Consider the following 25432-nt stretch of genomic DNA (forward strand, 5'->3'; position numbering starts at 1 on the left):
AAGACTACTCCAGCTAGCAGAGCATCACTGATTAGCCTCTGGTGATAAATCTCATTAGTCTGAGTTGTAGTGATGGATCATGTCAATTTTTTTGACAGGAATTATTTATAAACAGTATCTGTGGTTTGAAGAACTATATACAAATAGCATATGAGAGCACTTTATAGATTATCATTATGGATGACATGATCTTGAAACTGTATGGCCATAGGATGTTTCGACTTGTTGTCATCACCTTCAGGGGCACCAGTCAAAAACAGGGATTTCCATCATACTAGTATATGATTTTACACTACTGAAATCAATAAGATCTTCAATCAGAGTCAAGTCATGGTACCTGCCAAGCCATTCAGCAGTTGTACTGTTTTGAACACATACTGGATATTATTGGAAGATGCCGGGGTTCTGCTTCTTACTTAGCCACAGATACATCTAACTGGGTTGAAGTTACATCTTTCATGCAGTAAAACCTTGAACCCCATGTGTATTTGTCTTACATATATGAACATCATTACTTGATACAAATTTGGTGGAAATTAGGTAATATCCTCATAATTTTAAAATTAACACGGTTTCCGTTGTATTTTGTTGATAAGCATCTCACTGTTATCTGAAATGCTTGTAAAATGAAGATATGTAATAATGTTCCTCATTATAATGAAAAGCTTTTGTTGCATTTTTAGAAAACTGCCATTTTATTGAAAAACATTGTTCTATTTCTAAACCCATATTGAGTTGTCCTGTAATACACCAATAATCAGATATGTGTTTCCTTGTCTTGTATAATAATTGCTTCCTTTACTGTTCTGTCCTATAGTTATTCTCATCAGCCCACTCACCTTTTATGTAGTGCATACTTGAACAATAAGTTTAATATTTTAGCAATAGTAATTCATTCTGTCTCTTTTGTTCACATGGTTTAGTATTTCCCTAATCCTTTATCCTGAATGTTACTGGTCACTTCACTGCTGAAGTATTAATGACATGTTTGCCATTTCTTTTTTATAATGTTCTTACTTTTTGACATTTCTAATATCCTTTTCATTATTGATGTTGTTTGATGAAGATGTTTTCACTTTGTCTTTATGGCTTTTTGAATGAATCAATTTAAAATTAAATCTACAGTACAATTTAAAGTGTGCAGAAAGTGAAGAGGTTGGAGTACTTTCTGAACCAACTGTATACAGTACATAAATGTTGCTATTGTTATTTTTAATAATTCACTTGCTTTTATAGTTTCACTCTTATGCAAAAAGTACTTACATGAGCACTCTGTACTAGTGATTAGTATCACAAGAAAGAAATAGCTATGCCAAAAAGTTTGTTTTTTTTGGTAATACAGTTAAATAAAATTGCAGTAAAACATTTTCATTTATGTCTAGATTGGCGGCATTTTAAATTTCACTGTGTTCTTTAGTTTACATTTGTTTAATTTGCAAGCACAAAGTGAAGAAGTCTGAATAGATTCTGCATTCATTGTATGTATGTATGTATGTATACACACACATACTGTATATATAGTGAGATTTTTGAGACCCTGAAAAAAACCCCAACTGCGCTGTATGCTGAAACTCTGTTAACACAGGCAGGGACTGCTTGTCTGCTGCTGGTGCAACTGAAAGTTCACAGGTTCACTGCATAACGTGTCTGTTGCCCGATGATTGAAACAGGCAGCATTTTAAAACTGGCTGCAGGCTTGACCAGATGTGCACTGTCTGTCTTTTCACTTGTGCTGGAAGTCTGCCTACTCTTTTAATCTGAGAAGGGAGTAAATACAGGAGGACATCAGCGTCTTTGCATGCGGGCCGGGTTTTTGTGTATGGTGGAAAAAACGCTCCTGTTTGGATAACTAAGACAACAATAAAGCTAATTTTGCCTATTTGTAGAATAGGACATTGCTGAGAGCTACAGATGAGATCCACACAACAACATTGTAGTAAGCGCAACATGCTTTACAGAAACACCACAAATATAATAATAAAAAAAAAGTAAAAATATGTTAATATAAATATAGCCAAGTGCGTGTGGCTCATAAGCATTTAAATTCATTTTCATGGATGCTCTTATGGCTCGATGGCTCAGTGTTCTCTTGAGGATCAAGAGGAATACTGGTCAGTTAGTTATGTAGACCAAGACAAGGTGAGTAGAGGAATGAAGTAAAAGAACAGGCAAGAGGCCGGTAGGTAGAAGGTGGACATTTTATTATTTTGGAGGTGTCCAACTGGCAGTGACAGGGTATTGTTTATATCGCCACTTTCAGAATAAAAAGCCTATTGGCACCTACTGTGATCGTGTGGACCCTGAGTAGATACTTTTGCAATCTATTTACTTTTTTCCTCTTTACAGATACAGCTATATTTTATTAAAAGTGCCTTGGATATTTTTAATTATACCTTTCCAGTAGTGGTGCACTGCACGATAACATGCAGTGAATACACTTGACTTGAGCATTCCTAGTTTTCATACTCTCTGTACGTTTAGCATCGTTTGCTCGGAGGTTGATGCGCTTGCTGCTTCCTGAGCAGCTCTTCTTTTCTCCACCCTAGCGGCCTGCTTCTTCTCTTCTTTCGTTGGCATCTTTTCATGTTAAAACTGTTTAAGTCAGTGTTTGTGTTGCAATTACTTAGTACGTTTTCTTTAATTTTTGACTTAAGCTGGCACTTGAGTCTTCAATCTGCCTCAAGAATGATTTAAGATATGAAGAGGTAGGGGAAGTGATGGCAAAGGTGGTAGGGATGAGAACGGCCGCCGTACGCATGTAGGGATGATTAGAATATTAGCCTTTACATTAAAGAAAGTCGAGTAATAAACTGAGAAAAAGGAATCGGAGGAATCATCTTGTGCAATTGGACAAACACCAAGAAAAGCTGCTTTAATTAATTGAAACCTTTTTATTTTATCCTTTAATTAAAGTGAACACTGCTTTTCAGAGTTTGGATGGTGAATGAGCTTGTGTTAAGTATAGCCGCTTACATTTTCAATTACAAAATTAAAAGATACAGTATGAGTTTGAAATGGCTGCTTAGTAAATAAGAGACTTGTTAGCTTTACTTCAAAATTACTCTGTTTTACTTGTAAACACTTTATGCATGTTAGCTTGTATCTTCTTAATAAATGTCTTACAAATATTTAATAGATTTGTTGTTTTTTTAAGATTTGTACTGTGTGTATTATTTAATTGTGTCAAACAGTATCGGTTTTGCTAAGAAACAAGTACTGCATTATTAAAATTGAATAAGTACACCTCAAAAATCAGAAATGTCTAGCTGGTGCACTGGGGAAAAACAACTATATATAGTAAATGTTTATTTTAACAGCATACAAAAGCTGATTAAAATGATTAAAACGTATAAGTGCATGTATATTTACATTTAAGCAGTGTTTAACTGCCAAAATCAATTATTTGAGTCGGTGTGTGAGAAAATTAATATTTTATATATTTTTTTGTTAGACATATAGTGAAAGCTACTTTTTAAATTAAGATTTGTCTCAGATAAATACATTACAGAAGAAATTAAACAATATTGCAGCTTGGAATTATGAGAAGGTATCTTCTGTACACATTTTATTACTTTAAAAAGTATGCATTTTAAGTAAATTTAATTTATTTTAGTATTTGTTTGGTCACTGAAAAATATGCCTACAAAATTTAATTTTGTTAAATAAAATTCACTGGTAACACCTGTGGTCTGTAGTTTAATTATAAAAATACCCAAGTTACAAGTCTAATATAGGACATATGGAATCTCTACATCTGGCTATGCAAGAGCTTAGTATAAAATGTTTTTAAAGATATAAAGAAAGGAAAAAACAGAATCAAAATTGGCTGATCCAGTAACATGATATCAGCTTTAAAAAAACATTCCTATGTAAGATAGAGTAATTTTGGGACATGGTGTGTTGGCTGACACTGATAATGCTCTTTAAAATGGAGATTTGAAATAGTTGTAATAAATGGAAAATCAGAATTATGAGTTATTTTCTATTTGCTTTAATGAGAAAGTATTAGCATTAAACAATTATGGACCTCAAGTTTAAGAGTGCATGGGACAGAATCAGATACATAATCATACTTTTAGGACGTCAGAGAAGCAATTAGAAAAATGTGGTCTGGCTTTGTTTTACTCGGACTAACCATTCAAAATTACTAAAAGGCTGATTGTGGAAGTGAAATGCAAAAACAAACAAGTAAAATAGCGCAGCATTGAATAGCATGTCAGAAATAATACAAGGCCAGAATTTATTGCAAGTAAAACAAACAACCATTCTTTTGTAATCGATTGTCAGCTTTTGCCTTCAAATAAGACCTTTTTTAAAATAAATTCAAATTATATTTGAATAGTGGTGCTCACTCTGACAGCCCTAATAGATCTAAAACATACACAGTATATATAGACACACATAGAGTAAGATAAGTTTTTAAAGCTGAATTTGATTTTACAATTATTTAATTTTATATTCTAGGATGTCGATGAAGTTTATTTTGGTGATATTTGTGCCTTGTTTGGAATCGATTGTGCCAGTGGAGACACATTTACTGCACGAGCAACTTCCAGTTTATCTATGGTTAGTAGAATTGTTTTGATTGCATTTAGTTTTTTTTTTTGTTTTAATTATGGAGACACCCATTGGTAGGTAGGTATATGTAACCTACTCAGTATCTATTAAATATCAGTGTTTTTATTTCTTTTGTAGGAGTCCATTCATGTTCCTGATCCAGTAATATCAGTCTCTATGAAGCCCTTGAACAATGTGAGTATCCTGTTCCTCAAAACACAAAGGTTCCTATAATCAATATTGAAGTTGCCACATTGGATAAATAATAAGTTCTGCATGGGGTGGAGGGGGAATAATAATGAAATGACCAGTTAATTGGGTATTACCTTAAACATGTATTTTTGACTTATAATTGTTTTTGAGATATTCATAATTTTACAGTTTGTATTTGATACATATTGCCAAGCGCAACATCATGTTGAGTAAAATGTCAAAAATCTAGCAGAGAAAGGGACCTTTTTTTTATTTATATCATCTTTTACGCACAAAACTCCTTTGAGGTATTGAATTTGATTAAATTAATTCCTGAATAATAAATTATATAAGAAATTTAATCTCGTAGTTTTTTTGTGTTTAGAATGACCTTGACAAATTTTCCAAGGGATTAAATCGTTTCACAAGAGAAGACCCTACTTTTAGAATACATTATGACCCTGAAAGTAAAGAAACAGTTGTCTCAGGAATGGGTGAACTGCATCTAGAAATTTATGCACAGGTAAGTTATGTAAATGTTTACTGAAAATATTTCTTTTATGAAAATAGAATCAAATTATCATTTAATGATGAATAATCTACATGACAGGACATTTTAAGGAGTAGTTGCTAGACTGTCAATGTACCAGCAGTTTTTGGGGAAAAAATGTCTGGGATTTTAGAATGCACAATCTATACAAATAAAATGCATTTTTTATTTTAAAATGTGTAAAAATACAGAATTACTGTAATTTAATAGGTCTTGATATAAGTATTTATTTGTAGCAAAAAATGTAAGACTATATGTAGACAACTATTTTTGGAAGGGCTAAATTTGTGACATGTTTTGAACTGTTATGTGGCCTAGGAAATAAAGGGTATAGTGACATCTGTTCAGTTTTGGCTATTGGGATTATTTTATATTGGTATGAATTCATGTTTTGTCCAACTTCCAACTCACCCAGCTTTAAGGGAACAATGTTCTATCAGGTAACTTGAGTAGAATTTACACTTGGTTGAGAAAGGTGAAGATAAAACATAGAGGTTACTGGTTTTAAATTTATTAACAAAATAAGTATTGAAGTTCCATTATTTTCATGATCTGCTGTGTGCCCCCCCCCCCCCCAACCTCAAGTATTTATTATACTTAACAGTATAGGAATTTTTTTTCAGTTATAGTTATTGTCTATAACGTTCGTAAAACTCAGGCTAGCTACGTGCAGTGTATGAAACTTTTGTTTAGGTTAAATGAATAGTTTGCAATAAAATTTTCTTTTAGAGAATGGAACGGGAATACAGTTGTTCTTGTGTCCTGGGAAAGCCAAAGGTGGCCTTCAGAGAGTGCATTTCTTCAGCTGTGCCGTGAGTATTAGTTGTACACATCTGTTTTTTCTTAATTAGTTTTTTTTTTTTTTTTTGTAAAATGCGGCCTTATGTCTCAACACTGTATTTGTTCCCTGTTGCCACCTTATTTTGCACCACTTAATTATAAGTGTTAATTATTATGTGTGTTTACTCTATATACAGTAATCAGGTTTCAGTTTAAGAAGTGGTTGAATGCCTAAGATAAATTTTATATGTATAAAAATTTTTTGATTTGTTTTAAGAATTAAAGAGGGTAAATTTTAGGTAGTGTTAACATTGGTGAAGACATTAACATTCATTTGTCAAGGCTTGCTGGAGTCATTATGGCCTTTGCATCTCCAGGAAACTGAATATTTTCTGAGCTTTGAGAATAATGCAGCACTTTTACTCCTTGGAAAGGGCTCCAGCACACTTGCATTGTCCATTGAGTTACCTCCTGTACAAGGAAGTAGAAAGAAGTTATGTTAGCATAATATATATCTGCAGTTTTGCATGCAATCTGAATAGAAACTTAGTTGCGGTTACCTGAGACACCATCTCATGCAGTAGGACAACATAATCAAAGGCAAGGCTATCATTTTCTGTTTCCTGTTTAAAAACAAATAAGAATTTTTAAAAGTGCTTCTTTTTGTATGTCAGGGTGGAATGCATATTAGTTGGAACAGATGCTTTTACACGCAGTATTATTACAGTAACAAAAAGTGACAGGTCAAGGTGGTTTTTAAAATTGATCAGTAATTGCTTTTTATGTCAGGATTCAGTATTCTTTCAAATGTTTCTATGCACTGCGATGCTGGGAATTTTATTCTGATTTGGTAAAAATAGTAGCTCTGTTTATTATCCAGTGAAAGTATAATTTATGTAAAAATGAGAAAAATTGTGAAAGAAAAAAATGTTACACAGGTAGGGAGATGTGTTGGCCTTCTCTTAAATTAATAGCATGTAATAACGAGGCAACTTTATTAAAAATGAGTCTTTTGAGTTAATAAAACTGAACAATTATACTATTTACTGCAGATGTTACATATTTTTTGTATTTATATGTAATGTATGTTTTGTCTTTGGTGTTTACAGCTGCAAAGTTAAAAATTAGAGACATGTGTTTGGGAAATGCTGCATATTTGTGAAATGTCCGGCTATCTTGCAGAATCAGAGCCCCAGCTGAGTTGCTGTGTTCTGATGTGACCTATTATAAGGTCAAAAATGTACTGAATTAACTATCCAAAATAGCTGTGAATTCAATTCATTATCTCTTCTACGCTTATCCATAAATTTAAAGAAAACTTGCCAGTTGTTGAAAGGAAAGAACAGTTTCCATATTAAAAAGAGTTGATTCATTGGATTCCTTCCACATAATATAGCTTGATGCAGTGTATCCAAGGTGCCAGAATGGTTCCATTTCAATAGGGATGTTACCATGACCATCTGCGGGAAACAAATAATTTCTGTGTTTATGTTCATTTTCTTATTTCATTAAAATAAATGTTTATTTTTTTTTTTTTATGTTTTATTACAGTCGATGTTTCTTTATTGCCACAGCTTTAAGTTTAATTTTGATTTTATTTGTTTATAACATATAGACATGGGTAGTGTTGCAGAAGTTTCTTGTAGATGTTTGATATTTACCTGGAATATATTTCCCAGCCACAAGTTGGTGCTGCTTCCTCATACGTACATAAAAAGTGTTTTCATCTTCCGAAATGTTTTTAACACAGCCATTATATGTACTGTTCACTTCTGGTGCCATTTTTGTTATAGTGTGTCTAAAGAGTATTTCAGCAGTGTGTACCCCTGTGGCATGCTAATAAAATAAAAGTTACAGTCAGTATCTACTTCAGAGAATTTTTAAGAAATACACATTTTATAGTAACTTAATTATACTTTTAAAAACATGAAGATATCATCTTCTTCTTCTTCTTGCGGCTGCTCTAAATGCTAAGTAAGGGAAAATAGCATCTGTATATTAATAAAAGACAATCTTTGAATAAATTTTTATATTTATTTGAGATTTAAATGAAAAATAATTATTTCTGTCAGTTTTCTCAAAGTATATAGCATGGAAATAAAACTTTGAAATAGACATATGCTGATTAATGATTTTATATAGTGATTGGTCTAATCCAAGTGTAAAATAAAGCAATTTTATTTTGAAGACTATCTGCCTATTTATTGTACTCCATTTTCTGTTAACACATATTTGATTTAGCTTTATTTTTCCTGTAACATTTGTTTACGCCTTATTTTTTTTAGCTTTTTAATTATTTTAAACCTGAATATGAAAGACTTATTCTACAGGCAGTCAAATGGTCTATATTATATATACAACAGATATTGTTTTACCCCAGACTTACTTTGTTTGGTGTCTCATCTTCTGTAAATGTTAAAAAGTACTTGTTTCCAACTCCAGATATTTCCTGCACAGGATTCAAAAAGAAAGCAGACAGGACCTGTAGACTGAAATCTCACTAGCTATTCTTACTGTATTCATGTTACAGGTTCACTTTGCACCAATATTGTGTTTCAAAAGACAGCAACTGACATCATAATACAGATTTGCTGTATTAAGTCCACTTTTTTTTTTCTTTTGTTGTTAAAAATATATATTATGAAAACATTTCCTATATCATTTAATTAAAAGCATTCTTACCTCTAAGGTGGCATTTTCAATTTTTCTGCGACTAAAATGGCAGAATAAGCTGCCTTGCTTATAGTTCAAATAGTGTACAGCCACCTGTGCAGCCCGTGTTGCTCTGTAGTTAGCAGGATTCAGTTTTTCCATCCTTAGATCTGTATTTAACAGCATTGACTGTAGAAAAAAAGAAGGGAATAATAGGATAAAAACTCCTGAGACATGCAGTGTCTTTTTGTACATATTAGTCTTCCTTTCTTCTTGGTTCGAGGACGTTCAGAGCAGACACGTTGATAGAGTAAGTAAACTGTAGGCAGCATCTTTAATCTGCACAAGTGTGAGATATGCTGAGGCAGATTAGTGCATTTTAAGTAACATATTGGATGCGAGTGTTAAGATCCTGCCTGTCATTCATGAGATATAGGTGACCCAAGTGGCCTAGCTTTGGTCTTAGATGTATTTCAGTGTTTCTAAAGAACTTGAGTACAATATATCAATTTATAAACAGAAGTGATTGCCTAATGCAGATTGTCGTATAATGAAAATGTATATATTTCTTATATAATAGATATTTAACAGTTCAACTTTTCTTCATCAGTTAAGTAAACTTGTATTTTACATTTTGTTTTACCTGGTGTGTACACTGCCACAAAGTTTTTTATAAGATAAATGTGAACAGATAAAAAAGCAAGACCAAAAATACTAAATGTGCAAGGCAAGTTAAGATCCAGAGAAGGATAATTTCTGTTGCTGGACATTTAAAAAATATGGTACAAATGAAAAGTTAAAATATCATCTAAAGCTGGTTTATAATGCAGTGTATTATGATACCATTCTGTTGTCCACAGGTTTGACTTCACTCACAAAAAGCAGTCAGGTGGTGCTGGCCAGTATGGTAAAGTGATTGGAGTTCTTGAACCTCTGGAGTCTGAAAACTACACTAAAATTGAATTTGAGGACCAAACTGTTGGAACAAATGTCCCAAAGCAGTTTGTTCCTGCTGTTGAACAGGTACTGTAGGTTTTTAATCTTATCAAGAATGGATAAACACTATTAATTGTGTGGGTGTACATAAACCTTGGGGGTGGAGTTTGCTTGTTTAAACTGGGTTGTTCTGAAATTACTTCACATAAGCTTATAATATTTTACAGTAAAGCACATTAAAGATAATTTCCCGTAGTGTGTAGATTTTTGTGTGGATGAATTTATTTATTTGATTTTTTTTTGGTCACAGTAAGCACAGAAAATGTACATTTTGAAGATTGCTGCATGTTTATAGTACTTGTATAGTCCCAGTACTAGTACTTAGCAGAAAGTAAGATACAGTATATAATTGCACATAATTCATTAAGAATATTTAATAGACATTACATATTTGTTAGTGCATGTGCTGAGAGAGCTACAGTGATGTAATACAATGTAATAATAATAATAATTCATTACATTTATATAGCGCTAGCTGTGTGGTCAGTCAGTTTTATGCCAATTTTTTTTGATTCTTTGTTTACTAAGATAATTAATGATTCCAAACTTTTCCCCAAAGATCTATTGGGGAAAATATCTGCAGACAGGTCCCAATTTACCATATTTCTGTAACACAACCGCTAGTAATAGACCCAGCACACAGAGCATATTTTCAATGGTGCCTGTTAGGCTGTTTGCTGCTTTTCATAAAACTAAATTCATAAAAAAAACACATTATTTGAATGTGTAAATATTTAGTAAGCTTTCCAACTTTCCTTAACTTGTATACTATTGGGCATCTCTGTAATGTGCTATTTTTGTTCAGGGTCATTTTGTTGTTATTATTATTATTACTGTTTTACTTTTATGTAAGCTAACACTTGTAGCTCATTGGTCCCCCTTGTGTAAAAAATACTATGGTAGTGATCAGCTTATCCTTAGCTGCATAATACAGAGCAGAGTTATATGTCGATGAATCCTACATAAATTGGCATTTCACGAAATTAAAATACCTTGCAGTATATACATATAGAAATACATATATTTGTATAAGGATGATTTACAGTGATCCCTCGCTATATCGCGCTTCGCCTTTCGCGGCTTCACTCCATCGCGGATTTTATATGTAAGCATATTTAAATATATATCGCGGATTTTTTGCTGGTTCGCGGATTTCTGCAGACAATGGGTCTTTTAATTTCTGGTACATGCTTCCTCAGTTGGTTTGCCCAGTTGATTTCATACAAGGGACGCTATTGGCAGATGGCTGAGAAGCTAGATTGCTTACTTTTCTCCCTCTCTTGCGCTGAGTTTCTCTGATCCTGACGTAGGGGGATTGAGCAGGGGGGCTGTTCGCACACCTAGACAATACGGACGCTCGTCTAAAAATGCTGAAAGATTATCTTCACGTTGCTATCTTTTGTGCAGCTGCTTCCTTAAACGACATGCTGCACGGTGCTTCGCATACTTAAAAGCTCGAAGGGCACGTATTGATTTTTGACTGAAAAACAAACTCTGTCTCTCTCTATCTCTCTCTCTCTCTCTCCCTGCTCCTGACGGAGGGGGTGTGAGCTGCCGCCTTCAACAGCTTTGTGCCGCGGTGCTTCGCATACTTAAAAGCCAAACAGCCCTATTGATTTGTTTGCTAGAGATTGTTTTCTCTATCTATGTGACATTCTGTGCTCCTGACACGCACTCCTTTGAAGAGGAAGATATGTTTGCATTCTTTTAATTGTGAGACAGAACTGTCATCTCTGTCTTGTCATGGAGCACAGTTTAAACTTTTGAAAAAGAGACAAATGTTTGTTTGCAGTGTTTGAATAACGTTCCTGTCTCTCTACAACCTCCTGTGTTTCTGTGCAAATCTGTGACCCAAGCATGACAATATAAAAATAACCATATAAACATATGATTTCTACTTCGCGGATTTTCTTATTTCGCGGGTGGCTCTGGAACGCAACCCCCGCGATGGAGGAGGGATTACTGTAATTGCATTTTAAAGATAGACAATAATGAAAATAATAAGATGAAATATATACTGTACAGTATTATGCACAGATCTTAATCCACCCAATAACATTTTTTATGCTAGTTATTTGGGCAGTAAGTATGTATTTTCTTTTGACATCAATACTGTAAAAATAATTTTTTATGTCTTTGAAAAAAAAATATATGCTGGCATCTTGTAAGATGGCTAGAACAACACAGATTTGGTTCTCAGCACTCTGTTTGAGGCACCACAGGTATTTACAGGTATTTGTTAAATTATATCAATAGCACAACCTATTAAAGTTAATGAAGTACTAATTATTCAAACTGGTGAGCTAATAGTTCAGTTTAACAAAACAATTGGGTGTCCCAGATGGTAACCTCATATACTGGGGTGCTTCGTGAATAGGTGTGGAAATTGCTCTGCTAACATATTTTGACAGACATAAAATCATAGTTTAGTATCAGCAGTGCAGTAGCACACTGGATTTATCCACTGGATAGAGTGTATTTTCAAGATAGTGTTTAAGCTGTTGTAAAAACAAAAATGTGAAGAAACTAGGTAAGCTGAGTACAGAAAAAACTCTGTGGAAGACCCCAAAGGTTGTATGTGTCTAATAAACAATTCTTAAAGTTCAGTTACTTTAAGGGACAGAAGTACTAGGGTGTTGTACTGTGTTAGCTATTATGGATGTAATGAGAAGTCAAAATTACACCTTTTATCGGCTAACTAAAAAGATTGCTTTTGAGGCAATTCAGGCCCCTTCTTCAGGTAAAATGTAATAAGGGACAGAAGGAAATCCAGTCAAGTGCTTATTCTGCATCTAGCCGAGTCATCTGAAGCACCAATGCACAGACTTTAGAAGTCGTAAAAGAATTGATCTAGTAGGGTATGTTGTGGCTACGAAACCATTCCTATGGAAAAGCAAGAATAGATTGCAGTACCCAAAAATACATAAATCATTGTGACATCTCATGTCAGAAATTTTTGTGGAGTGATATATCCAAATTTGAAAAATTTTACTTTACAAAGAGCCTAATATTTCAGAAGAAAAGCTGGGAAAAATATCTTGATGGCCCATCTTCACTTCATTTCAAGCTGTAGTGGAGATGGTCCAAATCAATGGACTGGTGACTGCTTAGAAATATAAACCGATTTTTGATTCATTACACTGTACTCTCAGGAGAATGATTTATTGGGAAAAATTAATGGTTCAGCACTAGGACTGCAACAACTAATCATCATAATAGATTATTTCATTGATTAGTTAATTACGGCAAGCCTGAGTATATTGTGGTGCACAATTGTGTCACTATTCAGTTGTGAACGCATTTGAAAAATTGCATACAGTAAGCAAGTGAGAAAAAAGACAGTAAGACACAAGACTTCCAGAGTTTCTGAGCTTTTTACTCTGAATGCCATAAAAAGGGTCATGAGTTACAAAGGTCTGACCTCGTATGGCATGAGAGTACAATAGTGATGCACAAACATTTGAAAAGGAAAAATACCAGGCTCTGTGGAGGAGGAAAACTTGGCCATCATCCCAGTAAGCTGAATGTTGCTTGAACATTACGTGATACAAATGCATGAATGCAGAGTTTGCTAGTCTAGAGAAAATGACATGACATTGAAGTAAAGAATAATTCATTATAAGTCATAATAATTCATAAGTCATTGTCCAGCCCTCTATAATGTGAATAAGACACATTATACATTATTCTACATATGCAATAGAATTTCATGATAGGTGACTAAAAAATACATGTCATTAGCTTCTAGCTAGTAAACATTCAGATTTTCACTTGCGTTTTTTTTTTTTTTTTTGTGTCCACTTTGCTATGTTATGGTGCTGCATTACACACCTGTAAACACTTGTAACGTTAGTGTGTGTGGATTTAAAGAGTCTCATGTGCAAAAAAATATAAATCAAAGACTTCAGCACCTTAAAGAAGGAACAAAGCAGCAAGTGCAGTTACTAATCTTGCAGCACATCAAGCATGAGTGAAAGGTGCATCGCTCATTCAGAGTCAGAAGGTAGGAGTTAGGTGGAAAAGTGAAAGTTCCAGGTTATCAGATATTCGTCAGCTTGATTTTATACAATCTGGAGGAAGATGCGAAGATGTGAAAGTATTGCCTAGTTTAGCCAGTAAAACGGATTTTATGGCAGGATCACACCATTTCAAATATGAAAATCTAACGGCACACTACCATCAGAAAATGACATATAGGAGACTGTGACAGTGTGATGGTTGCAAGCAAATGTGCCAAAGTTCCAATCTGCAGTGGTAAAAAGTTTGCTGACAAAATAAAAAAGAACAATGATGATACAAAAAGATATGAACTTTAAGTAAAAATAAACTCGGCATATTACATACCAAAGGAAAAACTGAGTTTCACACAAATTAAACCACTTATTCTGCTGCAAAGGAAAAATAGTCTGGACTTTTCCCCAGCATATGACGGCAATGTTCATTCTGCTGAACTCATTTCAAATATTGCTGCAGACTTACAAAAAAACACAGACACTTCTGTGGTGGAATATTGAGTTGGTTAAATATTTACATGATGCTTTGCCAGAAATCTGTGTATTTCACAGAAAAGGAAACTTAAATTACTTTTTTAATTTTAAAGTGTTAGTGTAATGGTACTCTGAATACATACATTGTGAGTTTAGTTAATATAATTTATTGAAAACTTTAGTTTTTTTTATGGAAATTTTGTGTCTGTTCACATCCAGAGTGCTACTAGGTATTTTTTTAACGTATTACTATTTAATTTCATTTAATTATTAACATACGTTTTATTAAGCATTTATATTTGTTTAAAATATCTACAAGTATATGGAAATTTCCATTTTATGCATTTAATTTCAAGTGAAAATAATAAGTCTTTAAATTGTTTTACAATCCAACTAATCAGACAAAATAATATCACTCGATTAATCTATTATTAAAATCATTAGTTGCAACCATATTCAGTACAATTAAGATATACTTGGACTATAATTCTGTAGACTGTATAAGGAATACTAACAGTTTTAGACTAGCCACCTCCGACCGGATCACTTGAACAGGGAAGAGTAGAAAAAGTGGCCGAAACTGAGAAAGGCAGGTCAAATCGTGTAAGAAGCTTTAATGCAGGAATACTTGACAAAAAATTACAGCACTGTACCGTAGTGAATTGCTTCAGCTTTGTATTCTAAGAATATTCACACAAAATGACTTGTGTTAAAAACACAACACATTCTTCTTAGTTTTTATTGTGTCACTCTTTATTTTGATGTTATGTAGCACCAGGAAATAAGCACCAGAAAATTAGATTAAAAATAATTTCAAGGTGTAGGTCTTTTGCACAGTACTATATTACATATGGTATATACAAATCTCCAATCAAAGAAAATAAAATTAATGGTAAATACAGTGCTTCCGGAAAGTATTCACAGCGCATCACTTTTTCCACATTTTGTTATGTTACAGTCTTATTCCAAAATGGATTAAATTCATTTTTTTCCTCAGAATTCTACACACAACACCCCATAATGACAACGTGAAAAAAGTTTACTTGAGATTTTTTGCAAATTTATTAAAAATAAAAAAGTTGAGAAAGCACATGTACATAAGTAAGTATTCACAGCCTTTGCCATGAAACTCGAAATTGAGCTCAGGTGCATCCTGTTTCCCCTGATCATCCTTGAGATGTTTCTGCAGTTTAATTGGAGTAAACCTGTGGTAAATTCAGTTGGTTGGACATGATTTGGAAAGGCACACACCTGTCTATATAAGGTCCCACAGTTGACAGTTCATGTCAGAGCACAAACCAAGCATGAAGTCAAAGGAATTGTCTGTAGACCTCCGAGACAGGATTGTCTCGAGGCACAAATCTGGGGAAGGTTACAGAAAAAATTTCTGCTGCTTTGAAGGTCCCAATGAGCACAGTGGCCTCCATCATCTGTAAGTGGAAGAAGTTCGAAACCACCAGGACTCTTCCTAGAGCTGGACGGCCATCTAAACTGAGCCATCGGGGGAGAAGGGCCTTAGTCAGGGAGGTGACCAAGAACCCGATGGTCACTCTGTCAGAGCTCCAGAGGTCCTCTGTGGAGAGAGGAGAACCTTCCAGAAGGACAACCATCTCTGCAGCAATCCACCAATCAGGCCTGTATGGTAGAGTGGCCAGACGGAAGCCACTCCTTAGTAAAAGGCACATGGCAGCCCGCCTGGAGTTTGCCAAAACGCACCTGAAGGACTCTCGGACCATGAGAAAGAAAATTCTCTGGTCTGATGAGACAAAGATTGAACTCTTTGGTGTGAATGTCAGGCGTCACGTTTGGAGGAAACCAGGCACCGCTCATCACCAGGCCAATACCATCCCTACAGTGAAGCATGGTGGTGGCAGCATCATGCTGTGGGGATGTTTTTCAGCGGCAGGGACTGGGAGACTAGTCAGGATAAAGGGAAAGATGACTGCAGCAATGTACAGAGACATCCTGGATGAAAACCTGCTCCAGAGCGCTCCTGACCTCAGACTGGGGCGATGGTTCATCTTTCAGCAGGACAATGACCCTAAGCACACAGCCAAGATATCAAAGGAGTGGCTTCAGGACAACTCTGTGAATGTCCTTGAGTGGCCCAGCCAGAGCCCAGACTTGAATCCGATTGAACATCTCTGGAGAGATCTTAAAATGGCTGTGCACCGACGCTTCCCATCCAACCTGATGGAGCTTGAGAGGTGCTGCAAAGAGGAATGGGCGAAACTGGCCAAGGATAGGTGTGCCAAGCTTGTGGCATCATATTCAAAAAGACTTGAGGCTGTAATTGCTGCGAAAGGTGCATCGACAAAGTATTGAGCAAAGGCTGTGAATACTTATGTACATGTGATTTCTCAGTTTTTTTATTTTTAATAAATTTGCAAAAACCTCAAGTAAACTTTTTTCACGTTGTCTTCATGGGGTGTTGTGTGTAGAATTATGAGGAAAAAAAATTAATTTAATCCATTTTGGAATAAGGCTGTAACATAAGAAAATGTGGAAAAAGTGATGCGCTGTGAATACTTTCCGGATGCACTGTATGTCTCCTTCAATAGACTTGATTCTGATAATGTGCTTACCTTTTTTTTGTTTGGTTTCCATAACACATAATTTTTGAGACAAATATTTTTCTCACATTATTCAAGGTAAAATGAAAGAGTTCTAAATACTGTGTACGTTTTTCAGTTACGTTACTTTTTCCTTTATAGTTTCAGCACTCTAAGTAACGAGATTTCAGAAAAATTGTACTTATTAATATTCACCTGCCGGTGTTGACAGAAAATGTTTCATGCTCTTGAACATGCGTTTTCCCTAAAAGAAAAAAAAAAAAAAAGATTTTCCTTGCTGTTTTAGATTTTAATTTATTTCATGGTCAATTATAGGGGTTTCGTGAAGCTTGTGAGAAGGGTCTGCTAACTGGGCACAAGATCTCTGGGGTTCGCTTTGTACTGGAAGATGGAGCTCACCACATGGTGGACTCCAATGAGATTTCTTTCATCAGGGCAGCAGAAGGAGCCCTAAAACAAGGTGAATTGGGCAAAAGGGCTATTATTTTTACTCCAAATGTTTTTTACATACCATGGCAAGTATGCACTTCACATTTAATATTAGCAGTTATAGTATTTGATACCATACTGTATATGTGGGTTTTTAGCTGTATAATGTGTCAAAAAAGATTCGACTTTTTCCTGATTTTCGTCAGTTGTTGAAAAATTTTCACACTGAATCAGGTAAAGTCAACTAAAACCTTTTATTAGATAAAGGGCATCTGAGTGAAAAAAATTGCTCTTGTTTAACATTTTCTGTTTTATAGAACAATGTTACTCAACACCAAAGTAATTGCCCACTAATTAAATCAACCCAATGGTAGAGACTTCATTAGAGCCAGCTGACTGAACACTCTGAGGCTTTATCACAGCTAGTCCCGTTCAATTTAAACTTGGATTATTTTGACCTTTACCATAAGAGACATTTTCCAAGCACAAAGAATCAAAAAAGCGCATAATGCCGCAAATAAAGTATACCCTCAAAGAGATCAGAAAAAGAAAATATCTATTAGTCTGAAAAGGGATACAAAGGCATTTCTCAGACCTCACCAAACCATATCAATAGCCTTAGTCCTGAAATGGAAGACACTAGAAACAGTAGTGAAACTTCACAGGAAAGCTTCTCTGACAAAATTACTGCAAGGTTCTAGCATAAAGCCATCCGGAATGTCACAAAGGAACCTAAATAAACATCTGAAGAACTGCAGACTTCTCTTGCTTCAGTAAGTTCATTGTGCAACAGTTCTAAATGTGATGGGCAAAAATTGGCTTCATTATGAGTAGCAAGGTTAAAACAATTGTTAATCAAGAAGAACATAAATGATCATCTCTATTTTGACAGAGTGGTACCCTAAACCTTCAGGGAGAATGTGCTATGGACAGATGAGTTAAAAGTAGAACTTTTTGGAAATACTTCTAATATTTTTCCCATTATGTCCAGCATAAAGCAAACATAAATTCCATAGTAAGACTGTTGTGCCATCAGTCAAACATGATGTGGTCATGCTTTGCTGCCTCAGGACCTGGATGACTGACTTGGCATAATTGAAACATACATGAATTGTACTCTTTATCAGAAAATTCTTAAGAAGAATATCTGGTTATTTGTCCATAATCTAATCTGTAGGTAGGTCATGCAGTAAGACAATGATCCACAATTGAAAAGTAAATGTGTATCAGAATGGCTAAAAAGAAGCTTATCTGGACTGGCCTAGTTAGTCTAGACCTCAGCTATATATGGGGCTATGGCAGGACTTGATATGAGCAGTTCATGCTAAACTACAACAACAACAAAAGGCAAGATTCTCTCAGATGACCCTTATCTGTTATTAGTTTTATTGAAGACCTGAAAACATTCAGTGTTAAACATTTGCGGCAATTGAAGGAATCAGTAAGAGAAGCAAATACTTTTTCATGACAGTTTAGGTAGCACTTCCTATTATGTCAGTTTTTAAAGGACTGGAACCACTAATCATGCAGCAAAATATTTTGTTGTTTAAAATATGCAGGTTTCATTTACTCTTTATATATGCAATTCAGATCATTGTGTTTTTTTTTTTTTGGTTTATCTGAGTTACTCATCGTTTAAAAAAATGTGTGGGCATCTCTGGTCATTGTTTCTGTCATGTATGGTATGACCTACTGAGAAGTAGGGGAACAACAAAATACTTCTTCCTGTATGAAAAAGACTATAATAGAAACATGAGGTTCAAGACATGACATGTTGACAGAGAGAGTTGAATAACTAAGGTGTTGACTTGAGCAATTGGATAAATTAAGATCCTCTATGAAAAGTTAAAAGAAAACATAAAAATTAACTTAATATCGCAATAGCTTTCTGCCAGAGGGAATGTCTCAGCTAGACAGAGGTATCTTTGTAGAGTGTGAATGTTTGGCTTATACTATATGTGTAAATTCTTGCTTGAACATGAATATTGATCGCTGTCAATTTAAGGAGCAAGCTTCGACATTGGTTAATTGATATGTAAGATTGAGGCATTTCTGTTTTTTCTTGCATAAAGTGCCTCTGCTTCAGCATGCATGTAAAATTTATTTATTGTTGGTAGAGGATTATAGAAATATTACTGTAGGTTTGATGCTATGTTAGTAAGTGCTTCTAAATCTTGGTTATACAAATACATTTTAAACTAGCTAATCTCTCCTTTGCCAGACTGTTTACTTGTTCTCTTTCTCATGTCAACAGCTATGGAAAAGGCATCAGTAATTATATTAGAACCTATAATGTCTGTTGAGATTGTGGCCCCTAATGAATTCCAAGGAGTAGTAATAGCTGGAATTAACCGACGTCATGGTGTCATCACTGGCCAGGATGGAGCAGAGGGATACTTCACACTCTATGCTGATGTGAGTATTCATTTTAAAAATATTTCTGTAATTGTGTGTAACCAGTTGTGGCTTTCTTACAAAATTATCCAGTTTCTGAATGGTTTGTATAGGAACTTACTGCCTCAGCCCCTTCTGTTTTATTCATTTAACTCTTTTTAACATCAAGTGATAGCAAGCATCTCTTTAATATTTGGTAATGTCTTCTTTTTATTAAAACACATTGTTTTTTTATTATTGTAGGTTCCTTTGAATGACATGTTTGGTTATGCCACTGAATTAAGGTCAAATACAGAGGTAAGTTGTCTTGGTGACAGCATTCACAGATGAGATGTTAACCCAAACCTTTTGCTGTAACTAAATAAGTTGCCCACTTTTTCATTCCTGCCTTCTAACTCCTACCTCCCTTGTGCGGTGCAGCTCTCTACTGCTTTAGTTTCATTTTGTTTTGATAGCATGAAGTATGCAGTCACCGAAGTAATAAAGGTACTGCATTGAAGAAAGGGGGGTTGGGGGATTTGGGGTCAGTGAAATCTCGACTGTGTCAAAACAATAATTGTCCCTTGTTAAGTCCCGATCGCATCAAAGCCCGTGGTTTCATTTCATTAATTCTACACAATGCACAATTTATGAATGTTTCCACTGATGAGTGTTGAGTGGATTTTATAGGGATTGACAGGGAAGCTGACGTTTACTTTCAGTGCCTAAAATCCCAAAATGCTGGTGCCTTTTAAAACTTTTGACTTTTTCGATTCATTTCCAGCAACAGTCTAGTTCGCTGTGGATTTTTGAAGAGATCCTTCCCATGGTTTGGTTTTTGTTCATATATCTACAATATATTAAAACACTGAGGTTTGTGTGTCCATTCCCTCTAAGCAATCTGATTGGTCAGTTTGGCTTTGGTGACACGGTGAAAGAGAGAGTGCGAGACAAATGAGGAGGAGTAAAGACATATAAGCCATACTGAGAGAGGTGCATTCAGAGGCGGAAAGTATAAAACCAGACAGGAGGCAAGAAACACATCTCCAAAATACCAAGAGTCTGAGAAGTAGGCTTTAGGGGAACATGCTCGAGAGGGAGTGCCATTAAAAAGACATTCCCACATACAAATACAGAGGAAAGGCACTGAAGGTACACAAACCAAGAGAGCAAACATTTTTGTAATGATTCTATTACCTATCTTCAACAGGTACTGTGGCTAGTACAGAATATATAAGAAATGCTCATGCAAAAATTTGCCAGCCACTGTGCCTTGAACCTTTGTCAAAAAAGTTGTCAACATAAATGGGCCTTGGGTATTTCTGATGCAAGCCACAGCTCTTATGTGCACAGTGGATTACAGTAAAAAGTGCTAGTGGTGGTAACTTTGCTGTGGGCTAGTGGGTGATTGTGGTGATGACTGAAACAATGATGGAGAGGGGGACGAGGCACCAAATTCTCCAAACTCTATTTCAGTATCTCCCATGTCTCGTACCTCTTTCTTTTTCATTGCAGAAGGAGGATGAGAGGCATGTTTATTCAGTGCATAAATGAGTCCAGCATACTGTACTATTTGTGTATGCCTGAATAAGCATGATGCTTCCTTTTACCCAAAACACAGTAACAACACTTGAAAATGTTGCATTAATTTCAAAATAGTGAAGAAGATAGCTCATAACTTGGAGAGGTATTAAATGGTGGAATCCCTTGTAAAAGAAAAAAAGTTGTTACTTGAACTGTTGTATCTTGAGAGATCCTTGTATTTGTTTATGTATGACATGGTTGTTTCCTGAGTGGAGTACTCCATTCTTACTTGTATTATACATTTACAGTTCCATCCTCATCATAAAACTTTAATTGTTGTTTTGACAGTTCTATGGAAAAAATTATCTTAGAAAATTAACAGTGCCTTAATATTTTTCCAAACATGAGTATGGCAGCACTGTCAGGGATACCTAAGGTTCAAATCATCCACTTGTCAAGGTTTATAGCTCACAATCAATGAAGACTTAAATATGTATTTCATGAATCATCTGCCTATACTTGGAGTGAATCTGTTGATATATCAGTTGTGATGGGCTGTTATCCTAATTATATTGGGCATGCTCTACCTCTATATTAAAAATTCAAAAACTGCATGTTTCTTTAATTTAATAATTTGATTCATATCATACATTAAGTTGAGTAGCAGTGTTTCATATTTAATGCTTATTTTGATTCATAACATTACTCTCGGATCATTTAGATTTTGTTAAAAGAATTTTGATTTGCTTTACTACTTCTCTTTCTACTGCTTCCCTGTTATGTTGTTGTTGTTATTAGGCAAGGGAAATGTGCTTAATGCTAGGGGATGGCTGGCTGAGTAATGCAGGAAATAAAAGACTTCTGGGCCTTGGTTAGTTTGTACACCACAACACAGAAGAGCACAGGAACGGATTTGGAGAGTCCTTGAAATGTACCATTCGTATTAAGTTCATTAGTACAGAACTGAACGCGCTACATTCTTCACCAGATCACACATATCATTTCCCTGTTTATTTCTTTCTATTTATGTATTTATTTTAGGGCAAAGGTGAATACACCATGGAGTATAGCAGATATGAGCCATGCCTTCCCAGCACACAGGAGGAGCTCATTAACAAGTACCTGGAATCCACGGGCCAACTGCCGGCAAAAAAAAGGGAAGGCCAAAAACTAAGGCAATAAAAGACATTGACTTGATACTCAGTGGTGATGTATATAAAATAATTATGATATTAATTTCTATAAGAAAGAGGACATTTCTCCTGGATCTGCATCTTTTTCAAGAAAAGCTGTACATGAGCACAGACCCTCTGTATAAGTTAAAAATGTGTGTTATAATTAAATGACATTTTAGTTTATTAAGATTTTAATATGTACATATTTTTACTTGCTGCTTCCTGGGTCTTGTGTGTCCTTAGCAATGGCTTTTGTCATCTGGATTTAGGCTACAAATTGAGTTCACAAAACAGGTGAATCGTGTCATAAGAAAATAAAAAAAAAATGGACAAAATTTATTTAAGAAGAATAGTTATTTTAATAATAATCATGAGAAATACAAGTGGAAAGGTATTAAAATAAGAAAATTTGAGTTCAATTAATGACTCGGTGTCTTGACTACATTGGGTGTGGGTATTAATTAATGTACAGCAGATGGTATTTATTTGTGATTCATTTAATTTATAAAGAGTTCTGCTTCTTTCTAGAGGAAGTCACTGCTTAGATATGCAAAATTGAATGAATAACAAAGAATAATGTATCAATAACTGCTTACAGCATTATGGCATTAGAAATAACAGAAAAGTATTCAATTCTCAAACACATCTTTGTTAATAATATCATTTAAATGTATTGCATATTTATTTATAAAAACAGCCAGATCAGTTGCAAGAAATGTTATTGAAAAATAACGACTCGTTTATGATAAACTGGTCATCATTAATGTGAAAATATTATTAACCTAAATGTGCTGCATATATTTATAGTTAATAACAGCTGTAAATAGTTGTTATTTTTTCATACTGAGCTCCTTGTATTCAAGAGGAACTGGAGAGGAAAAAATAATGTGATGGTAAAGATAATACTCTGAACTTTTAGAAAACATTCTCTGGAATTGACAGACTTTCAGTATTTGTTCCTTTTAAATAATGACCCACGACCAATGTATTCCACATTTTTACTGCACTATTTAATACATTTTCATAAATTGTACTAAAAGTTGCACTAATTCATATATTTTGGCAAGCAGAGTTGCATCCATCTTTTGTGAAAATATATCCTTTGAAAATGATACAATTTTAGATTTCAAGTGTGTGTATTAATGCAATGTTCTGTTAATCATGCCTGAAAGATTTTATTTTATTTTTTTTATTTTTTTTATGACATTTTTGAGAATACTAAAATGAAGCACACTCAAAGTTGTCATTAGTTTGTTATACAGCTTTTGAAAGTCATCCAGTGTCTTCCTTTATGTTTTCAAGGATTACAAAGATGCCCAATATGAAGTGTCAAAGCTGTTGAGAGATGGTAGACCACTAAGTGCAAATGTGCTTTCCCACCTTTTCAAGTGCTGCTTCGGCCTCTTCCAGGTGCAGGGTGCTGTATGGCAGTTCATTGTGGAGGTTTTCAGAATCCATGGCTGTTCTTGTCATCTCAGATGATTGTAGGTGGTCATTGAGCAGAACAAATCCATTGATGAGTGGGAGCAGGCCCAGAACAACCCACTTGAACAGAGACATTTTAGGAAGTATGTGTCTTGGCCGTGGCAGCTGCTTTTAGTAACAATGTGACGATCCACTGCTTGCGTCAGTCCCCAGATTTTCTTCAGCCACACCTTCAGGGATAATTTCTGGCAAACTCCAGGCCAGACTGAAAAAGCAAAGACAACTTGCATTCAAATAATGTTGTCCTTTCAGGGTTCGTTGGTGTCTGCTTGTGTTCTTTAAAGCGGACGACCGTTTTCTAATTAGTTGTTGCCATTTTTTCTGGATGTTATTCTAAATCATTTTTTTCTAACCTTTGTAATTTCCTGTTTTCCCCCACTCTGCTGTGTTTCTTGTGCGGATGTCAGATCTCAGTTTTGTTTATTTTCTTTTCCGAGTACTCCTGACTTACTGCAGGCCTCCTTTTTGTTCAGTGACCTGACATACTTTATGCAGTTTGATTTATTTCTGCTCAGCATTGTTACAGGGAGAAGCTGAGGAAATGCATTTCACTCCATATTTACATCAAGAATACTTCAAACAGAAATGGTACAAATTGTCAAAAATAACATGTTTGTTCATATTTTTAAATTCCTCCCATTATGCTATATTTAATTCTGAATATTTCTTAATAGATTAATTCATGATGATGGGGTGTTCTCTCTTAAAATATGGCCATGTAAAAAACTCTCATAAGAGCTCTTTTCTTTCTTTCTTTCTTTCTTTCTTTCTTTCTTTCTTTCTTTCTTTCTTTCTTTCTTTCTTTCTTTCTTTCTTGCTTTCTTTCTTTCTTTCTTTCTTTCTTTCTTTCTTTCTTTCTTTCTGCCTTTCTTTCTTTCTTTCTTGCTTTCTTTCTTTCTTTCTGCCTTTCTTTCTTTCTGCCTTTCTGTCTGTCTTTCGCATACAATGTGTAAGGTCAGGCTGCACTCTTATGTGGTCGCCCTGTGTGCGCACATTCATTTGTCTGACTAACTGAGGCATTCTGGTCAGCCTGACAGTACAGTCAAAGCCTCAACCCTGAGTGGTCACACTGTTAATTTGTAACAAAACTTGAAGTTTCCATCCAGGTAACTGCCAAAGTAAAGGAGGCAGCTGAGAAAATGACAGAAGTATGTGGAAAGCAGGTGTGGTCTAGTAGGTCATACTGGGCACACTGCGCTGCTCACTCTGTTGGCTACCATGGCTTGAGGAGAGAAGAGGAGAGGACCGATGGTGGGATACATTGACAGGGACTACAGTGGTAAGCATATTGTGTCATCAGCTAGGGAGGAAGTTGATGTCCACATATTGATTCATTTGTTCATTTGACTGCAAATATCAGTTGACTTGTGGGCAGGAACTTTTGTCAAGTTCAGTCTGTTGAGTGTCACAGAAGAAAGTGCGGAGGTAGGTCTAAAGGTCAGGTTTTTACAGTGAAGGTTAGTCCCATATCCCTGTTATGGTGCAGGGTGCCCAGTTCTCCTCAGTCAAGTCCTCTCAATTTGGAGAAACAGCATCAGCTTGGAGCACCACATTTTACCAGGAATTTGTTCATTCTGGTGGTCCCTGAACACAGGCTATTAAGATGATATTTGATCAGTTTGTGTCCCATAGTGTACATGAAGACTGGGTTTATACTTC

General features: G+C 35.0%; 2 protein-coding genes across 2 annotated transcripts in view; one reads left to right on the top strand and one right to left on the bottom strand.

Moving 5' to 3' along the window:
* gfm1 (G elongation factor, mitochondrial 1) overlaps positions 1 to 22477 on the top strand; it is a 70670-nt gene extending 48193 nt beyond the window's left edge. The window contains exons 10-18 of the mRNA XM_028794436.2: positions 4465 to 4566; positions 4696 to 4752; positions 5135 to 5272; positions 6029 to 6111; positions 9592 to 9754; positions 17103 to 17247; positions 19471 to 19631; positions 19854 to 19907; positions 22155 to 22477. Of these exons, the coding sequence (XP_028650269.2) occupies positions 4465 to 4566; positions 4696 to 4752; positions 5135 to 5272; positions 6029 to 6111; positions 9592 to 9754; positions 17103 to 17247; positions 19471 to 19631; positions 19854 to 19907; positions 22155 to 22295 (1044 nt within the window). The 3' untranslated portion in view covers positions 22296 to 22477. The remainder of the gene's footprint in view (positions 1 to 4464; positions 4567 to 4695; positions 4753 to 5134; positions 5273 to 6028; positions 6112 to 9591; positions 9755 to 17102; positions 17248 to 19470; positions 19632 to 19853; positions 19908 to 22154) is intronic.
* Positions 1721 to 24101, bottom strand: LOC114646305 (latexin-like). The gene is made up of 7 exons (XM_028794437.2): positions 23669 to 24101; positions 8762 to 8920; positions 8466 to 8528; positions 7741 to 7915; positions 7403 to 7539; positions 6640 to 6702; positions 1721 to 6550 (listed from the first exon to the last, which is right to left on the bottom strand). Exons 1-7 carry the CDS (start codon positions 23846 to 23848, stop codon positions 6410 to 6412), a joined length of 918 nt encoding a protein of 305 aa, XP_028650270.2. The 5' UTR covers positions 23849 to 24101; the 3' UTR covers positions 1721 to 6409.
* Positions 24102 to 25432: the final 1331 nt, after the last annotated feature.

This window comes from Erpetoichthys calabaricus, chromosome 2 (assembly GCF_900747795.2).
Source record: "Erpetoichthys calabaricus chromosome 2, fErpCal1.3, whole genome shotgun sequence".
Lineage (NCBI taxonomy): Eukaryota > Metazoa > Chordata > Cladistia > Polypteriformes > Polypteridae > Erpetoichthys > Erpetoichthys calabaricus.

Coding starts and splice junctions, on each gene's coding strand:
- LOC114646305 (XM_028794437.2), bottom strand. CDS start 23,848: ATGTCTCTGTTCAAGTGGGTTGTTCTGGGCCTGCTCCCACTCATCAAT. Junction 7,916..8,465: donor AAGATGAGACACCAAACAAA/GTAAGTCTGGGG, acceptor TTATTTTATTAG/CATGCCACAGGGGTACACAC. Junction 6,551..6,639: donor TGCATGAGATGGTGTCTCAG/GTAACCGCAACT, acceptor TTCCTTGTACAG/GAGGTAACTCAATGGACAAT.